Source organism: Dendropsophus ebraccatus, chromosome 7, assembly GCF_027789765.1.
Source record: "Dendropsophus ebraccatus isolate aDenEbr1 chromosome 7, aDenEbr1.pat, whole genome shotgun sequence".
Classification (NCBI taxonomy): domain Eukaryota; kingdom Metazoa; phylum Chordata; class Amphibia; order Anura; family Hylidae; genus Dendropsophus; species Dendropsophus ebraccatus.
The window spans coordinates 127,553,355-127,573,343 of NC_091460.1; the positions used below are offsets into that span (position 1 = coordinate 127,553,355).

General features: G+C 42.7%; 2 protein-coding genes across 3 annotated transcripts in view; both read left to right on the forward strand.

Annotated features, from left to right (window-relative positions):
- The window catches only part of GSTCD (glutathione S-transferase C-terminal domain containing), an 84,116-nt gene that overhangs the window by 42,104 nt on the left and 22,023 nt on the right, over positions 1–19,989 (forward strand). For both annotated transcript variants that reach the window (XM_069978419.1, XM_069978418.1), the window contains exon 6: positions 19,747–19,862. In XM_069978419.1, the coding sequence (XP_069834520.1) occupies positions 19,747–19,862 (116 nt within the window). The remainder of the gene's footprint in view (positions 1–19,746; positions 19,863–19,989) is intronic.
- Positions 14,780–19,989, forward strand: part of AIMP1 (aminoacyl tRNA synthetase complex interacting multifunctional protein 1) — a 433,090-nt gene continuing 427,880 nt past the window's right edge. Inside the window, exon 1 of the mRNA XM_069978430.1 lies at positions 14,780–14,785. The gene's annotated coding sequence lies outside the window, so the exon portion shown is untranslated. The remainder of the gene's footprint in view (positions 14,786–19,989) is intronic.

Genomic DNA, 19,989 nt, shown 5'->3' on the forward strand with positions numbered 1-19,989 from the left:
ATCTCACTGATCAGTGCTTGTTTGCGTCCTTGCACAGTCCTTTGTCGGGTCATGTAAAACGACCCTTAGGCTCTTTCCATTTCTACTAACAGAAACACCAAGACAGATCACAGGAAGTGGATGCGTTGGTTAGCTAGTGGTGGTTACATGCCGGCTAGCTATCTGGCCTTGCCAGAAAATACACTCTGTGCCTGAAAGATAAATGAAGACTTTAATCTCATCAGCTGTCCTTCTACTGTATGTACACAGTTCTGCCTTCTGTATGTAAATCTCCCCGTTTACCATTATTAGCAGCAGTTCAGTGCGTAATGGAATCCCTTTTTTGCTGTAGCACCTTGCAATGCCAGTGCATAAGTTACCCCCCTCCAGCTCCTCCTCTCGCCGGTGCAGCCTAAGGGAGTAGGTGCTCCTTAACTTGCTGCGTGATTGGCCAGAGAACTAAGAGAGAGTGCCTGCCTGTGTACTGCTGGCAAACAACTCTGTTCTGGTTCTTTCCCCAAGAATGGGTATAATGAGAAGTAGCTGTGCACCATGATGGGGACCCTCCAGGGAGTCATACTTATGAGTCTTCAAGTAATTATGAGCTGCTGTATGTCCTGCAGGAAGTGTGTCAGAGTAGAAAGGCTGCACAGACATCATTAGCAATGTCCATGTAGTCCTTGCTTCATATAGAAAATAATAAAGTTATACTTACCTGTCCAGGCTCCTCGGTGTTCTGCTGCCTTTTGCCAGCAGTTTCTGCTGAAGCTTCTCAACCATCTCTGAAGTGACAGGCCGCTCAGGCAATCACTGCCTGAAACAGGACAGTGCTTCGGAAGCTTCAGCGGCAGCTGGGGTGAGCAGGGAAAAGGCAGCAGGAAACTGGGAGAGCCTGGACAGGTAAGTATATTCTTTTATTATCTTCTTTACACTGTCATCAGCCATCGGCCGCGCATCACTAATACACATACTGATGTGTGACTGGCAACCATTGATTTTTAAATTGAAATTGTTAACAGACAATGATTAACCGATCGGCTCTTCTTCTTATTGTTTTCTTTAGATAATCATTCCGTGTAATACGACCCTCACACTAAAAATTGATTTTAAAGGGGTACTCCAGTGAAAAGCTTTTTCCCAGTAATTGAAACACACTACAAAGTTATATAACTTTCTAATATGCTTCAATCACCTATCTGCCCCCCTTCCCTATCTTTTCCCCCCTCAACCCCCCACCAGGAAGTGAAGTAAACACATTCTTACCTAATGACTGTTGACCCCAGGCTGTTCTGTGGCAGCCATTTTGTAACAAGGACATCATCAAGAGGGAGGCGGGTCTAAACCCTGTTAGGCCAGCCTCTCTTTGTCAGATGACACAGGCTGCTCAGCTCTCATTGGCTGAGCTAGCTGTATACCATCTAACAGTTTTATAGAGTCAGTTAGACATCACAGGAGACAAAGTGCATCATGGGAAACCCCAAACCAGGAAGTGAATAAAAAATGAAGACACAAACTGGAGCTTCAGGGACCTTAAAACAGAGGGAAATTAAAACAGAGACAGACTCAGGAGGGCTAGTAAGTGGGAAAACTATGTTTTTTAAATCAGCGCCGGAGTTGTCCTTTAACTATTGCGCCACAGTTGCATTTAAAAGCAATATTGAGTTGTATGCAGTCTTGTGGTCTACAGCTGTCACTCAATAGGGAATCAGTAGCCCAATAAGAACTTGCAGTGTAGCACTATTTTGTATGTTTGATCAGGTACCAGAGTATAACACAGTAGATATAAGCGAGGATAATAATCGGAATGTACAGCGCCCATGGGACATTTTATTACTAATTTTGAGGCCAGTCAGTCACAGTGCGTAGCGGTCACATCAGATAAGAGCAGCACTTTATGTCACAGCCATCAGATAGAACAGCACAGACAAGCCGCTCCTTTATGAATAACTTATAATACCTACCCTTGAAATTATATTACTTTAGAAAACCTTTCTTTTACCATTATATTTCATTTTGAGGACCGCACAAAAATCGATTCCTCTGTGCGGTAGCTTCAGACATCATTAATGGCAAGAATACACGGCGGATTTTACAATATTTAGCTCCGTCTTTGTATTTTGTTCCAATTAAAGTTAGAAACATAATAAAAGACTTTAAAAGAAAGATTTTTCTTTATGTAAACACTAGGGGCAGTAAGATCTATGAGAAGGATGTGCATCACATACATCTTCCCTGGAGGCAGGCGATGCAGGAAATTCTCACTTTTAGTTTTAGGAGTTGGTGCTGGACACGTTAAAATGACAAAGAATGATAATAGATCTCATTATATTTATTCATTATGTAGCTCTTTAGATTTTTTCATACTTACTCTATCCTCAACATTTTCCCCCAAAACAGTAAAGTTCTTCATGCCTCTCTAGTGGCCTTTACTTCCTGAAGTTTTCGTTGCTAGATAAGTAATAACCATACTGTAAAGGAGTAAGTGTTGGGGAGGGTAAAAGAAATACCATGCTGTCACCTCCGTGGCTCCAGCGCTGGTGGCCCCTTACCCTTCCTGTTCTGAAAGGGCACTCTGGTCGTGACGTGTCAGGTCCACTCAGCGGCCAAGGTTGGACCCTCTTAGGGCCGCTGACTGCCTGTGTGGACATGACACGTCACCAGTAGTGGATTATAATAGGTCCATTTCAGGTCGGTAGCCCGGGGCCCTGAGCTCCTGGGGGCCCATGGACACCCAAAAAGACTTCTACTTTCAGTGGTGTATTGTCTCCTGGCTACAGTTCTGCCATGATTAGCAAATATCACAGCTTTTTTACCACAATTTTGCACATCTCTCAACATTATCTATCCTGTACTATAAACACCACGCTAGTGCTGCCGTAATTACAGTGGGGTTGGGGGGCCCAGGCTTGGTGAACAGCCCGGGCCTATGGTAAAGTTAATCCGTCCCTGCCCGTCACGACCTGGGTGCCCACTCAGAAGGGGCCACCAGTGCTGGAGCCAGGGAGGTGACTGCATGTTGTTTCTTTCTGGCACTTGTGGAAAAAAAGAGGTCTGCCCGGATTTCTCCTTTAGGCTGTGTTCACACGTAACTGATCCGCAGCCGGTTTCTCACTGCGGATCCCTGTCCTGTACACTTAATGGCAGACAGACTCGCAGCCCACCCCGTTAACCCCCCGGTTGCCGGAGAGTATACTTCACCTGGTCCCTGCTCCAGCTTGCTTTGTGGGTTCGGCACTTCCCGCACAGCCAATCAGTGCTCTGCTCTGCCCCGCCTCAGCGCACTGATTGGCTGAGCGGGAGGTGAAGACACCGGGAGCACCAAAGCAAGCCAAAGCTGGACCTGGTGAAGTATACTCTCCGGCAAGCGGGGGGGCTAACGGGGCGGGCTGCGGACATACTCGAGTTCGCGAGTTGCGAGTTTGTCTGCCATTGAGTGTACAGGACAGGGATCCGCAGCAAGAAACTCACTGAGGATCCGTTACGTGTGAACGTAGCCTTAAACGGCTGTTTTGTTTTTTTTTATTTTAGCCAAAGCTAAAATGAGATAAACTGTTTGTTTGATTTTTAACTAATATATGGTTTAAAAAAATGAATTGAAAAAAAAAATATACCACAGAAATCCCCGGATAAAGTATTATATTATTTAGATCATTTGTTTGCCTAGTGAATGGTCTCCCTTACACTGCATGTATTCGCCTTTGAATATCATTTATCACTGAATAAATAATTGGGCGGTTTTGTAGGTTTCTAGACACTGTCTTCTGAATTAGCCGCGCAGAAGGCACTTGGAGGGATTTCCTTCCTTTTGAAAGAGAGTTGTTTGTATAAAACCTTCAGCAACCACTCGGTAACTTTTTTTATTGTTAGTGTGATTCCAAGCTCTAAGAACTTCTGACATGGCATAGAGACATATCGGAAGCTCTCATTGATATGGCTGCTGGTGTGGCATGCAATCCTGTCATCGCTGCTCTAGCTTTATTTCTTCTGCTGTGTATATCATGGATTAGGCACTGGATACAAGGCAAAAAAAAAGAAAAAACAGTGCCATTTTGTAGAGCGAGACAGAGAGCAATTAGCTTAAGGGTATAATGCACCAACACTTCCGGGGTGGGGGGAACATGGGGAAGGGGGCCATTCACTTAAATAACACACATTACAAAGTTGTATAACTTTTGAAATGTGTGTTATTTAGTGAATAAAAGTTAAAGGGGTAGTGCGGCAATTAAAGGGGTAGTGCGGCGGTAAACAATTATTCACAGAATAACACACATTACAAAGTTATACAACTTTGTAATGTATGTTATGTCTGTGAATGGCCCCCTTCCCCGTGTCCCACCACCCCCACCCATGTACCCGGAAGTGTGGTGCGCTATACATACCTGTCACGTGCCGACTCGTCTCCGATCTTCAGTCTGCGATGTCTTCGGACGGCCCGGCCGAATCCCTCCGTCCGTCCTGAGTGCCAGCCGCCCTCTGCTGCGTCATCGGCTGCTCAGCCGCGATTGGCTGAGCACAGTTAGGCTCCGCCAATCGCAGCTGAGCATCTGATGACGCTGAAGAGGGCGGCCGGCACTCAGGACGCTCGGAGGGGTTCGGCCGGGCCGTCCGAAGACATCGCAGACTGAAGATCGGAGACGAGTCGGCAAGTCACAGGTATGTATAGCGCACCACACTTCCGGGTACACGGGTGGGGGTGGTGGGACACGGGGAAGGGGGCCATTCACAGACATAACATACATTCCAAAGTTGTATAACTTTGTAATGTGTGTTATTCTGTGAATAATTGTTTACCGCCGCACTACCCCTTTAAGCTCCATTCACTTCAATGGAGCAGAGTTACAAAGCATCATCCAACAAGAGTGGGTCTGTCTCTGGAGGGCTGCATAACCCCTTTAAATAATTGTTATCCTGTGATCAATCTTAAATATATGCTTGATTTTGACCAGGCCCAAAGTTCTGTGTGGTGAAAGGGGTACTCCGGCCCTTTAAAATTTTGTATGTATTGCTGCACATAATGAACATTCTATGCTCATTAGGCTCCTCAGGACACAGAGCTGTAAGCTGCAGCCATGATGGGGCCTGTACTGTACTTTTTCTTTTTACTCCACCAGGTAGCTAAGGGTACTATTACACCAAGCAATTTTTTTGACGATTAACGATAAACAATCTCAAACAACCGCTACGGCAAACGACCCGAAATCGTTGGCCCAATTACAAGGAACGATGATTGTTACTTATGATCGTTCTTGCTCTCGTTTTGTTGTCGCTATTGAGTACGTTTCAGCTATGACTTCTTATTACACCAAACGATTTGCGAAAGATCAAACAATAAAAATAGGTCGGAATTCTATCAAACGACCAACGATTTCTCATTGGCTGTTTAATTGTTGTCTGCTATTACCAGAATGATTATCATTTACATCACTGAGCTAAAAAATGCAAAAATAAAAATACTTACTAACACTTACTCCATTGGCTCATTTACGGCTGCAATTTGGACAAAAGAAAATGCAATTAATTTATAAAAGCAAACAAAATCCTCAGATTTTAGGTCTCATTTATATATTAAATAACACATATAATGATACTTTTGCAGAGTTCAGTATGACACTGAGCTTGTTGTATAAGTCATTGCATTCACAAAAATAATAACTAATGTGATACGTGAAATGTAATATTTTTAGCAAAATAATATCTCATCCAAGTAGCTAGCGCTAAAGGCTGCTTCTAGTCACTTCTTATCAGTTTCCCAGAGCCGGAGAAATAATGAACTAAATGAACTGATCTTTGAACTAGTTCATAGTGAACTAATTCCCCAAAATGAACTAGATTTCCCATCACTTGTTTCAATGGGAATTCTATACTGCAAACAAGTAAATCAGATTCCCGTTCCCAGTAACTAGTCATGTACGTTTTATCATTCACCATTTAAATTAATTTGACGTTTGATTTATTGGACTACCACCAAATTTTTAAATATAAATATTTTATAGAGTGCAGAGACACAATTTCTACTGTATAGTCTTTTTTTTTTTTTTTTTTTTTTACTGAGAATCTGACAAATTCTATAGAATTGTCCTTCGATTTAAATAGCTGCCAATGACTCTATGAGTATATGTTATTGTGGTAGAATGGAGGCCATAAGCTGCTGTTTATTAGATTGTAGCCATTTGGAGCATGCTTGGGTTCATCCATACCCGAGCGTGCAGCATTTGATAAGTGTTGTATGCAGCCCTAGGAATTCCTGGATCCACCTTCAGCAGTCACTACTAATCGAATGCTGCACACTCGGGTACAGACTAACCTGAGTGTGCTCGAAGTTCGTTCAACTCTACTTGTTATACATCCAAGGGAAAGATAGACAACTTGTCTTAACCATGTTTTTAATCCATACACTTTCTTAATGGTAGCGATTGCTGAGCATCATCCACACCCCAACTTTGTTTATAGGCCCCAACAAAATGTGCAGGATCTCTTAAAGGGATAGTTCACCCAAAAAAAAAAATTCTAATCAGTTGTTCCCAGCAAGTGCCAGAGATTTGTAATTTACCTCTATTAAAAAAAATAAAAATCTCAAGTCTTCCAATACTTATCAGCTGCAGTATGTCCTGAAGGAAGTGGTGTATTTTTTCCAGTCTGACACAGTGCTCTCTGCTTCTACCTCTGTCCATGTCAGGAACTGTCCAGAGCAGTAGCAAATCCTAATAGAAAATCTCCACTGCTCTCCAGACTGAAAAGAATACACCACTTCCTGCAGGACATACAGCAGGTAAGAAGTACTGGAAGACTTGAGATTTTTTTTTTAATAGAAGTCAATTACAAATCTCTGGCACCAGTTGATTTTTTTCGGTAAACTACCCCTTTAACAAATTCAAGTACATTCAAAGAGCTGAGAGCACTTACATTCCTCTCTACATTAATGGTCGGCATATGAAGAAGGAATGATATCCAGTCGGTGTGCACACACAAGATATCTCGGGAAACTTCTTGATGGGATGTTTCTGCTGTGCCATTCGTTAGTCATGTGTACTCTTCAGATTAAATTTTGTTAGCCGATCAGGTTTGGAACAGACTATAGAATTCAGTGCGTTCATCCCAACTGCACATCCATCATTACAGTCCATCATCGTAACTCATTATCCCCGTTCTTCAAGCTGTCAAGTGCATTTCTTTTCACAGGTTTTACTTAATGTTCTTGGCAAACTGGATGAATATGCTCATCTTCTATATTACATCATGTGTGCTTAGAGGTTTTTATGTCATTGTGGTCTTTGCTAACAATTTTGCTTTTGTGTTCTATTCCAATATACAGAATTATGTTGCCTGTACACAGATACTGTGCGACTGGCTCCTAATGTTTTTTTATATGATTTCTGTATACTGTTTGTATTTGGGTTCAGATTTGTGACATCTAAACTTCATGTCATTGCGGTAAGGATCTTCACCCCTTTAACCCAAGTACTAGGCTGCAGAGGCAGGTGCTGTGTCTGTATCTCAGTTGTTTGTCTCCAGTTGTTTGAGCCAGGTGTTCTGGATTACCCTCAATGTTCAGCCGTCTACCTTGAGCCTGAGATATATTTGTAGTCCTCGGGGGGTCATATGTAACAGCTGTCAGAGATATGGATCAGAGTCAGGTGAATTCCATTTGTAGAGGAAAATACTGTATGTTTTTTTTACTTGTTTCAAAATTACCCAGATGTTTTAGAGACACGTATAAATCCACCGCCCCGAAGCTGGTCACAGTGTGTAGCACTTAAAGGGAATCTGTGACTAAGTTTATGCTGGCTTAAATGAGGGCAGCATAAATTAGTGATATAAACACTGAACAGATCGGTGTATTACTTACATCATTTTGTTTAGCCGTTCTCCTAATATGCAGGAGAATAAGATAAGGGGGGGGGGTGATCATAGATCAAGATCAGAGCTCTGGGTTACTGACTGAAATAATATATTCAGCCTTTTTCTTTCATCTGGGCCCTTAAAGGGATATTCAGTGGACTACTTTTTTTTAGTTATGAGGTAATACCCATGTTGGTATTTAATTGCCTTCTTGTGTCTTCTGCCAGTACCCAGTCCTGCTGCTCAGCACTTCCTAGTAATGGTCCTTGCTAATACGAAATGGGGTTAAAGGGGTACTCCGGTAATAAAAAAAAAAAAAAAAAACTTTTTATATGTTGCTGCCTTATTATAAAATATAACAAACATCTTATTCCTACCTGTTTGCACTCCCCCGGTGTCTTCCTGCAGCTTCTCCAGGTCTCCAGGCCACAGCGCTGTCTCAGTCACTGATTGGCTGAGCAGGCTGTCACTGTTGGAAATGTTGAATTTCTTCATGTCTGACCCCTTGTTCTCAGCTGGATAAACCCCTGCCAGAGTTTGCCAGCAGTGGATTTCTTCCAGTTCAGAGTACATGCACTCTTGGGCGAGCCATACATTCATGCATGGGGATCAAGAGCGCAGATGTTGAGCCAACAGCTGTCTAAAATGGGCTACATAGCTGCCTTCCTTAATATTGTTCTGCAAACATCGCTGACTTCTGATGTTTCCATAAACTTCTGCTGACTTTTTTTTATCACAGATTTAATCTCTTTCACCCTTAATAATACCACCTGCAACCAACATCTCAAACAAGTGCCACCTACCCTATTTGCTGATGTTAGTAGAAAATGGAAGCGGATACAGTTAAATTAAAGGAGTACGCTCACAAGTTTAGGTTTCTTATTGGACAGTGCAGTTCCATAAAGCAGGCCATTGTGGTTCTTGTTGGTATTTGCTTTCTTGGACAAATCACCTAATGAAATATATTAGTTAAGTCGGACACTGTCCTTCTGTAATGATTCAGTTGGTTTTCTAAAAAATTTTTTTAAAAAAAGACAAGCCAAGGGCTATGAGTTGTCTAGCTCTGGCTGGGTGCCAGTGTTTATCTAGCTGAAGGTATAAATGAATGTAGAGGTGTAGGGGAAGGAGTCTGGTGTGGCAGCAGCAGCTGACAGTATTATGATAAGAAGCAGATCTTCACGGCACATTACTTGACAGATAAAAACAAAGGGCTTACTGTAAATCTGTCATGCCATTGCCTTAGGAATGTTCCAGGTAGGGAGGGACAGCCTGATAAAATTAATCCTCCCCTAGCGTAGCAATTGTTTTTTTTTTTTCTTTCCTAATATTTATCAATCAGCGTTGTTTTTGTGAGAAACCTTTGTTAGTTTTTCCATTAGGAGACTCTTTATAAGTTGCTGAAGAATTGCTTTTCTTGTTTGCCTGTTTAAGCCCCTTCAGTCTTGGAGCATGAGGGGGGTTTGTCTCATTACTTTGCATAGGGACAAAGCATACTGGAAGCCACTTTAATGACAGGTGCATTTTAGTCCGTTTTTCCTGCTTGTGTGTAAGTCGCAGCATGTCATGTGTATTTACTTGTTTCAGCATTCACATCAATGCTGTATATTTTCTGTTGGCCACACACAATACTAAAACAGAGGCAGTATTGTGGCCTGATAACTTACATTCCCTGTATCAAGTTGAAACAGCGTGCATGGGGCGCTGAGGATGAAAGTATGTCTCTTACCTTCATCCTCGGCACTGTTCCTGTGCAATTTTAATGTAGTGCCATATACGGTAAGGCCGTTTGGAGCACTGCCCCACCCCCAGAGCTCCAATCCACCCCTCCTAATGATTTTCAGGGGAGCAGGCTGGCCGGGGAGCTGCTGGATCGATGCTCTGGGGGCAGGGAGGTGCTCCAAGTGGCCTTACCGGACAGAGCACCACATTAAAACTGCACAAGAATTCCACCGAGGATGAAGGTAACAGACATACCTTCCATCCTCAGCACCGCGTGCGCAATAGTGAGCTATCAGCAGGTTAGATTTGCCTAACCTGTTGATAGTTACCCTTTAAGAAACTTTGCTGTTGGTTCTATTTACCTTTTTAGCTCTGTCTCCCTTCTAGGCCCTCTGAGTTGTCTGTAATGTTTACAGCTGTTGTCTAAGATCCCACCTTGGCTGATGACTCACTCCCTCAATGTTCTGAGGGAGCAGGGCTCCCATGCACACCTTATCTGCAGTAATCCATCTTCACCTTGAAAGCTTCCAGCCCTGTGAAACCGTCAGGACAGGACTTTGGCATAGCAGAGCTGTACAAAAAATAGCAGAGCCAGACACAGAATAGCAGAATGCAGAGCAGGGGAGAACAGTGCTGCTGGTCAGAACAGCCATTGACTGTGGAGGTGCCCACAGCAGAAAGTAAAAGTAGACCAGAAACATAATGAAGAAAGGCAATTTTGGCAACCGAGAATACCCCGTCAAGGACTTACGATTGAGATGAACTGTACCAAATACGTAGGTGTCATAAATAGGGAGCTCAGATGCTAATTTAAGGCTCGAACTATCACTTTTGAAAATTACGTAGACAGTGACAAAGAAAAACTGCTAAGTTAAGTACGTTGCAAAGTTTATCTTGAAACTATGAAAATGTTTCTTTATGTTCCAGAAGTTTCCCATTTGTAGATCTGTAGTCTGCTGTTTCCGGGTCCTTGCTTGCTTTCAGTACAAAGCAGGGTGCTGGCTACAGAGAGGCCAGTGGTTAGGACCAAGGAGGTAATATTTAGCCTTGAGCAGAACAAAATTGAAGTGTTTCATGTTTCAGGCCAGTCATGCTTCACTGAGAATTCTGGGAGGAAGAAAAATGATAGGACTCTCAGTGCAGCCTATATGGCATGTCAGTCTCCACACACCTTAAGGCTATGTTCAGACCCCGTAAGAGACCAGCTGTTCCGTGACCCGGCCGGTCTCATTAAAGATCATCGCCGCAAAGTTCTGATGTGGGCACATCCATGTGCGCCTGCATCAGAACTTTCCACTGCGCACTATGGAGCATGCGGCCGGAACCTGCTCTATCCATAGTGTGCACTGACAGGGTTTTCTGCGGCCGCTATTCAATGAATTAGTGGCCACAGAAAACTGACATGTCAGTTGTTTGCGGTGCCGCTAGAGATCCCAGCTGGAGCGTATACTATGTGTATACACTCCGGCCGGGATTCCATAAAAGGCAAGGTAACGTATATTTTTGTAATAATCACGGCCGTTGTTGCAATCAACATGGCCTAATGGTGGTCTTTACCCTCTTTGGCCACAGGAAAGAAGGTGGTGATTAAAAACAGCAAACTGACCTAAGGCAATTCAGGCAATGCCTGGAAGTCCTGGAAAGCTCACGTAGGCTTCCTGTTGCTATGTCATCATACTGCACTGGATGCAAAGACAACTGTAGATAACAGAAAGCAGCAATTGTAATTCTAATAAGTAGCACTATTTCTCACTACAGTATAATTTGAAAAGAGACCACCCTCTATGATGTCCCAGCACTAACCACACAAAACAAGACCCCATCCCTTATATCTCTATAGTTCATTCTCAGAAGCAGTAGTAGTATGGATGACATTATGAAGCCGTAAGGAGCAGTGTAAGTTGTGAACCTGCACTAAATGGCCACTTTATTAGAGACACCTGCCCTCTCACGATTGGAGAAATTAAACATGTGACCCTGAAATGCAGCATAAAAATAGTCATGTGAACACATTTTCATTGTAATCGTTTCCTTTTGAAGCCAAATTATAAAGTAATTAAAGTGTCACTATTACCATTAAAAAAATTTACGTGTCAAATGTTTTGATTGGTCCAGGTCTGCATGTTCAGACCCGTACCGATTGAGCCGGGAGAAGACCGCGCTAAGCATGTTCGTCTACCAGCTCTGTGTCTGGTGATCAGTCGGGGCTTATAAAATAAGTCTATGGAACCCGACTGATTATGCTGACATAGAGCGGGGAGCGGATGCGCTTAGCACGGTCTTCTCCCCATCTGTTCCGACGATCGTTACAGGTTTGAACACTCAGACCCGGACCGATCAAAACTTTTGACATATCTCTGGCATGTCAAAAGTTTTCTAATTGACACTTGAAGGGTTATAACCGAGGCCTGGTCATCAGTGCTACACTAACCAGGGGCAGTATTTTAAAAACTGCCAATCCTATTGGGGTTTCTCATGCAGTCATGTCAAGAGATGATTGAGAATGCTGCGATCAAGGAAGAACATCTAGTGAAAGGGGATCCTGCGGATGTAAACAACTCCTGGATGAAAGAGTTGAGAGGAGAATGTCAAGAATCCATCTGACTAAAAGGGAGAGCACAGTCAGGCACAGACAGATACAGCGCCCCAGCTAACAAGTCTAAATGCACAAAGCGTCGCACAGATAGGCTAAGCAGCCAACTGGTCCCAGTGTCATTACGGTCTATGGGGAACGGAAAGGAATGCACATGGGCCATATAGTCATCGATTGGATCTATATACATGACCGAGCTCTCCCTGCTATCCTGGCCTTCACAGTCCCCAGATTTTAAAGTGATACTGTCACCCACATTAGTGGAGACTTTCATGGTATTTGATGTCCATATTTCTGTCCTCACTTAGAGGATGTTCATCAAGCTTTTGATACATAAATCACAGATATGATACAAAAACAATATAGTTTTTATAGCTTAACACTATGGCTTCATGTAACATACCTAACACCAGATAAAGCAATGACTTCCATAGGGTTTTTTCTTTGCCCTCACTGCAGATTTGCAAAATCTATGTTTTTCTTATACTCTACTACACAGAAGTGCACGTCTCAGTGTTTTCCACATTATCTTGTCAAGTGAACGTCCTCGGCTATAAGGTATTTTATTTCTGTCAAAACAGAAGTGATTAGGAAAAGAAATGTCAATCAAAGACGTGTTGAAAGAGGTATAGGTAATGATTCTAAACCATAAATGTAGACTTCCACATTAATGGGGTCACATTTATCCTAAGACTCCTGTCTCCTTTCTTAAAGGGAAAGTGTCATCAGAAAATGATCTTTTGTTTAAATTAAGTTTTCATATGAACCCCTTCCCGTCAGTGACATGTATATATATGTTCATACTGCACATACCCTGTGCAGTAGGAATGTATATATACATTCCTGCACTGACAGGGCTTGCTGATGTGAGCGGGAGCGCTGCAGTGAGAGCGATCCCGCTCACATCAGTGTCCGGGGCCGGAGTTAATGAGAGTCAGTTGCAATCCCGCAGCTGCGTCTCATTAACCCCTTAAACGCAGTGATCTACAGCGATCGCGGCGTTTAAGGTACTCGGTGGCAGATCAAGCATCTGTCACTGAGTGATCGGGACCCTCGCAGCTGCCGACAGGCGGGGGTAAGCTCCTTACCTCCATCCTGTCGGTTCGGCGATCCATGTATAGAGTCTGCTCTCAGGCAGGCTCTATACATAGATCGCTGATAACATTATTGCATGATTGCAACTTTTACAGTAATTAAAAATGTAAAAAAAAAGTATTTGAAAAAACCCTTATAACCCCCCCCCTATAAAAGTTTAAAAGACCCCCTTGCCCATTATAAAAATAAAAATAAAAATAAATAAACATATTACATATCGTAGCGTGCAGAATTGTCCGATCTATTAAAATATAACATTATTGTTCCTGCATGGTGAACGGTGTAAATTGCTGATTTTATTAAATTATATTTTACAAAAAATTTACAAAAAGCAATAAAAAAATTTCTGTTACACCAATATAATATTAATAAAAACTAGAGATCTTGGTGCCAAAAAAATGACACCTCAACCAGCCCTGTAGGTGGAAAAGTAAAAGTGCTATGACTCTTAGAAGGCGGGGAGGAACATGGCATTAATTTGATCTGGACTTTTGTCAAAGGGCTCTGTCTTGAAGGGGTTAAATATGTTTTTAAAGAGTTTTTTTTTTTTTTTTTTCAATTTAGTATGTAGAACTATAATATAAGTTAACATCTGTTTGCTTATTTATCCTCTATAGGTGTCCGAGCACCTGCTAGATCGGCACTCATTTACTGGGCCTATTACACGGCCCGATAATTGTTTAACAAGGGCTGCAAGAATATACTGTAGTTACCGATGTCCTTGCAGCCCTTGCTTAAACGGTATACTTTACCTATCCACGCTCCAGGGCTGCTCCTGCGGTCTGCTTCTCCCCGTGTCCGCGCGCTGTAGCTTCAGAGCGGCCGGTTAACTGACAGACCACTCAGCCAATCAAAGGCCGCGCCGGTCCCGGACTGTGATTGGCAGTACCGGCCAGGATGATCTTTATTGAGACCAGCCGTTCCATGACCCGGCCGGATCACAGAACGGCCAGTCTCTTACGAGGTCTGAACATGGCCTAGCAGAGGATATAGCAACATATCGCATTACTCTACGAAGCTGATTTGACGACTATTGGGTTATCTCGGAGACAATAGTTGACTCACACTAAATTCCTTGAAGCTTTCTGTTTCTCACGTGAGAAATCCAATCACTCTTTCACAACATTTTTTTTAGTCCGTGCCTAATTCAGACATCTCACGTACCCACATAACCACTGTGTACACGCATTTTTAGACATTGTTTTGTTCCCCCCAAAGCCCCCAGTGGGTGGTAGAATAATTTTCCTAGAAAAGGAATGGAATCCGCTTTGAAAGGGATTGTGGTATTCTTTTTGAAACACGGCAGGAATGTGTATTCATCACGCTACCTGATGACTTCCTAAACATTGCAGCATTCAAGGTGAAATGTGCTTTGTAACTAATCTTAGCCATCAGTATTGGAGATTCTTGTTTAGTGCCATTGTCTGGATAGAATAATACCATTTCCCATTCGGATGGTTTCTGATCGATAAATAGTTCATGTAGCATTTCTCATCTCTGAGGGGGGTCAGCATGGCTAGACACGCCATCATTTAAAATACTTAAATTACTCAGGAAGAGGTGGAATCAATTCGACTGGAGACCTCTAAGGTGAGCCACAATGGTTAGCAGTTGTGACCACTAGTTTTCTGTTATGATCCGGCTATTCTTTTTTTTTTTTTTTTTTTTTTTTAACTTTGTATATGTATTGTCAGTGTTTTGGTGAATGGATGGCCCTAGAGTTGAAAAAGCTTTTAAAAGGGTACATTCATTCGCAATGAAATGTAAATGCAGTGGTAGGTTCACCAGTGGAAAAAGACTTTTCCAATAATCATCCCTTTTAGTGTAAGTAGGGCCGCACACATTAAAGCGAATGCACCACTAGGTACATCGCTATGGGCTTTTAACATAAACAGATTGGCGCCGGTGGCGTTGTCCTTTTTTTGAACCACGTAGTTCCCGCACACAGTGCTGGTCTGTTCCCGAGCACCGGCTGAGCATGAAGTACTGGGTACAGGCCCGCCAGCCCCAGTGTGACAAAAACCCCTCCCCTTGAAGGAGCCGCTTCACAGAAGGGAGATCATCACACTTGGGGGTCAGTGGGCCCATGCCTGGCCGGTGCTCGGGACTAGACCTAATCCAGCCCCCGTATGTTGATGTAAAAGCCCATAGCAATGTACCTAGTGGTACATTCCCTTTAAAGTGCCGGCAGCCAATGACAGACAGCAGTGGTCCCGCTGCTGTCCGCCCTTGCCCCCTTAAATGCTGCCATCTAAAGCAATTGTAGTGTTTCAGGGTGTTACTGAGAGGAGCGGCACCTGTCACTGACTGATTGGAACCTCGCAGTGTGACTGCAGGGGTTCCAATCACTTTTCCTAACAGCTGAAGGTCTCTTAGCTCCGTCCTGTTGGATTGGCGATCTGCGTCTAGAGTCAGCCTCAGGAGCGCAGCTCTCACTGATCAATGCTATGCAATAGCGTAGCATTGACCAGTATAATAAATCTAATGATTGCTTATAAAAGTCCGCTAGGCAGACTTTACCCATTTACGTCCAATGTTTTACGTGCATTAGCAGCAATATACTAAAAAAGAAAAAAGGCCTACTGCTGGACAACCCCTTTTTTAAAGGTTAATTTTTCAGAAATCAATAAGTATCAATAGAACAAGCGATTTTAAGAAACTCTGTAATAGGTTTTATCAAGGAAAAGAGTTTCTTTCATACTCAAAAAGCTGTTTTCCTACCTCCCCCCCCCCCCCCCTCACTTCAGAAGAAGCAGAATTTCTGTGTCCATTATTCTTTATTGAGAGGGGAGGGGTGGGGGGTATGAGTAAGCTTGGAGGGGAGAAAAAGCAGCCCTTCAAAACATATCATCGTTCAGGGTGCATTCACACGTACAGGATCTGCAGCAGATTTGATGGCACAGATTTGAAGTTTTTGATTCAAAGCAAATCTGCAGCTTCAAATCTGTGCCATCAAATCTGCTGCAGTTCCTGTACGTGTGAACGCACCCTCAGCAAGCTCCCAGGTAAGCAATGACCTTTCTGACCTCTGAATCCAGCATTTTATGTGCCCAGACAGTCTCCAAACTGTTCGGCTGCTTCTCTGCTCTCCCTGCTCGCTCATCCCCCTCGGCCCCTCCCCCCTCCATAGGCTATAATGGGACTCATCAAACCTGTCTTAGCTTTGCTCCTCTGTAATGAAGACGGCTTTGCTTGATAATTCACAGATAACAAGTGTGTGTGGGGGGGGGGGGGAGGGTCTGGGTAACAGCTTTTTGAGTACAGAAAGAGGCTTTTTTGCCTAATAAAATTGCTTGTATTCATTTGTGCCAAAAAATTTAAATGTCAGTTTCACTTTAAGTTTTGTGTAGATTCTAGTTTCTCCAGTTATGGACCCTAATTTACAACAAAAAATTTAACTAAAACATTGAAGGTAATGTACATGAACAGCTGATTTGTTGGAGATATGAATGACTGATAGGGAGGAAGGCGATGTAGGTGATGACAGCAATGAGTACTGTACTGGATTGCAGGTAAGCCTTGTTGTGGCCCTCAGACCTACAGGATACTAATTGCTGCAGGTCACGTGTGAACGTCTCATTCAGCAGCGGTAACATCCTGGGCTTACTGAGGGAGAGGAGGAGAAAGAGCGATGGGAGATGGAGGTTACCACTACATGTCGGCTCCTGACTGCGCCTGTTTATGTTTACATTGGGGCCCCATCTATCAGCCATGTGTACTCCGATGTGCCTGGAGCGCTTCACTTTTCCACTTGCTGACAGGGAGACTGATCATTGAGATCATTAGTAATCTGCAGGTGAAACCCCCATGGAATGTCGGACAGAATAATGAATGTTCTGAAGAACAAATGCTTAGCAGGAAAGCTTTCTGGTTCAGGGCGAAGCGACTATATAAAACTCAGTTGCCTGCGTGCAGAATTCTATTTAAGGCTTAGCTGATATTACTGTTCTCTCCTGGCTAAAAAAAGATTTTCCTGGTGATGTTATAATAATGTTAACCCTTACTGCGCTCGCTGTAGTAGCTGTTTGCTTTTTTATAAAGCATTGATGACTTCATTGCTTCCTGCCAGTGCATAGATACCTGCAAGTTAGTGTAGCATGCAATATATATATATATATATATATATATATATATATATATATATATATATATATATATATATAAAATATATATATGACTAATGACTATAGCTTGCTTAAAGGGGTATTCAGCTCATGAGCTAAAAAATTAAATGTTCCCAATCCTAGCAGGTCTTGCTCACCAAGTCCCCCTGAGTATTTTGAGCTGTCTTCCGTCATTCTAGTGGACGACGTTCCTAAGTTATAAGTTTTTCTAAAAGCCTTAAGATGCCACCGAACAGGAAACTGCATTTCCCATCATGCAGTGCTTCTCCTCGATTGGTCTGTTCACGTACCCGCCCCATCAGCTTTCTTTCCTACCCACTGCTGTCATTACTGTGCAACTGAAAGAGAGCAGCCCTGACAGAACCGACCAATCCCTGACAATAGGAGTTTGTGAAATCATTATAAAATGTAGTATTATATACCTTCAAACACCTCCTGGCATTATACTTCTGCAACACCTCCTGGCAGCTACCTCACAGTTTCTGTGGTGCACCTCTATTGTATTTTATAGTACCTGGAGTACCATAGGCGACAGCCACTTCCTATAAAAAAAACAGAAAGTGCAACAGCAACCTACAGGTGCAAGTGCTTGCCATACATACTTCCCCGGTGTACACCCGATAAAAACCTGCTCTGTAGATATTAAAATGAGGATCTTAGCAAACTATTTGATCAAACAGAGTGTACCATGTAACCACCTTAAGGTGTCCTCAGATACATGGTCCCTACTCTAGCATTTTCAAACTAGATGTTTCTCCTGGGCTGAATAAGGAGCCAAATCTCTATTTATAACACTTGCAAGACATGGGTGGAGTGCAAGTCAAAGGAGGTAGTCACACCCCCCACGTACAACAGAAAAAGTTGGCTGCACCTCTCTGCCTCTGTTCACACTGCAGGTTGTACGCTGCATGGGGCTGAAGTACAGACAAAAAAAACTGTAAGTGCAACAGCAACCTACAGGAACCTCATTTTTTAATGTCTATAGAGCAGGTTTCTATTGCGTGTTCCAAGGGTAGTATATACAGGGGGAGAGGGAGTTCACACATCTGCAGTTCTAGCTAGTGTCATAATTTTGATCATTGACCAAGTACCATACTTTCTACTTTTACGGATTTGCAAAGAATGGGGATGATAATACGGATTAATTTTTTGAGGATCGTGGACTCAAAATATGGTTCTCAAAAATCTACTGATGTGTAAAAAGCAGACGGCTCCTTACATGTGTAGTGGCCAAGCTGAGGTACTGCAGCTAAGCTTATCTACCGTTTTGCCTGGAAAGCCTCTTTACATTTTTTGCCGATAGTTGAAGGTCCTGGAGTGTGGACAATGCCTGTAAAATACCCCCCCCCCCCACCCCCCCGTTATGCTTCCTAATATATTCTTGGTTACGCGAAAAACATGTTCATGGGGAGGAATTAGTTTATTATACTGTAGAAGTTATATATGTCCATAGTTTTCTACCTAATGATTCCACCCTGTTGGATTAGTTGCACATTGCTCGGCACAGCTAAATACTAACTTGGGATTTGATCATCTCTAGTGCTAATCAGTTTTAACTCCTTGATCAAATAGACTTAAAGGGGTACTCCGGCAAAATTCTTTTTCTTTAAAACAGTTTTTAGAAAGTTATATAGATTTATAATTTACTTCTATTTAAAAAAAACTTCAGTCTTCAAGTACTTATCAGCTGCTGTATGTCCTGCAGGAAGTGGTGTATTCTCTCCAATGTGACACAGCGCTCTCTGCTGTCCAGAGCAGCAGCAAATCCCCTTAGAAAACCTTTCCCGCTCTGGGCAGTTCCTGACATGGACAGAGGTGGCAGCAGAGAGTGCTGTGTCAGACTGGAGAAGAGTATACCACTTCCTGCAGGACATATAGCAGCTGATAAGTACTTGAAGACTGGAAATTTTTAAATCTCTTTCTGAAACCAGTTAGTTTGAAAGAAAAATAGTTTAGGCGGAGTACCCCTTTAAATTGTAAAATCCCATGATCATTGTTTAGTTCCACCTTCTATATCTGTACAAAACCAGCCGGATTACCTTTTAGCCGGCAAATGGATACACGTGAATATTCCTCTCAGCTCTCTACCAGCTGTGTTTTCTCCAGGAACATGAGAGCTGGCACATAGAACACAATTTGTAAGGTAAGCAGGTGCCTGATAAGATTTAGCTTATCTTTTGTAACCAAGACAATGTTGTTTTTGATGATGATGATGATGATGATGATGATGATATGGTACTAAGGTGAAGATGATCTATTATTGGTGTTCCCAGTGGACTCCATGTCATTGTATAAAACTTATTCTTCTATTCCTATAAAGATAGGAATAGCGTAATAATGCTTACCAGACAAAAGTTCTTCCACACAATGTTTATAAGTTTCTAAAATTTCTCATAGGTAAAATGTCCAGTGACCGGGCACTAAGGAAACAGCAGCAACTGAACAACCTCTTATCAGTTGTCACTAATATGGCAAGACCAGGAGACACCATTGTGGACTTTTGCAGTGGAGGGGTATTGTATCAACTTCCATGGATTTTTTTTTTTTCCTATACTAAGGCTGGGTTCACACTATGTTTTTGCAATTTTTTTTCCATCCGTTCTTGCAAAAAAATGGATGCATTTGTGTGCATCCGTTTTG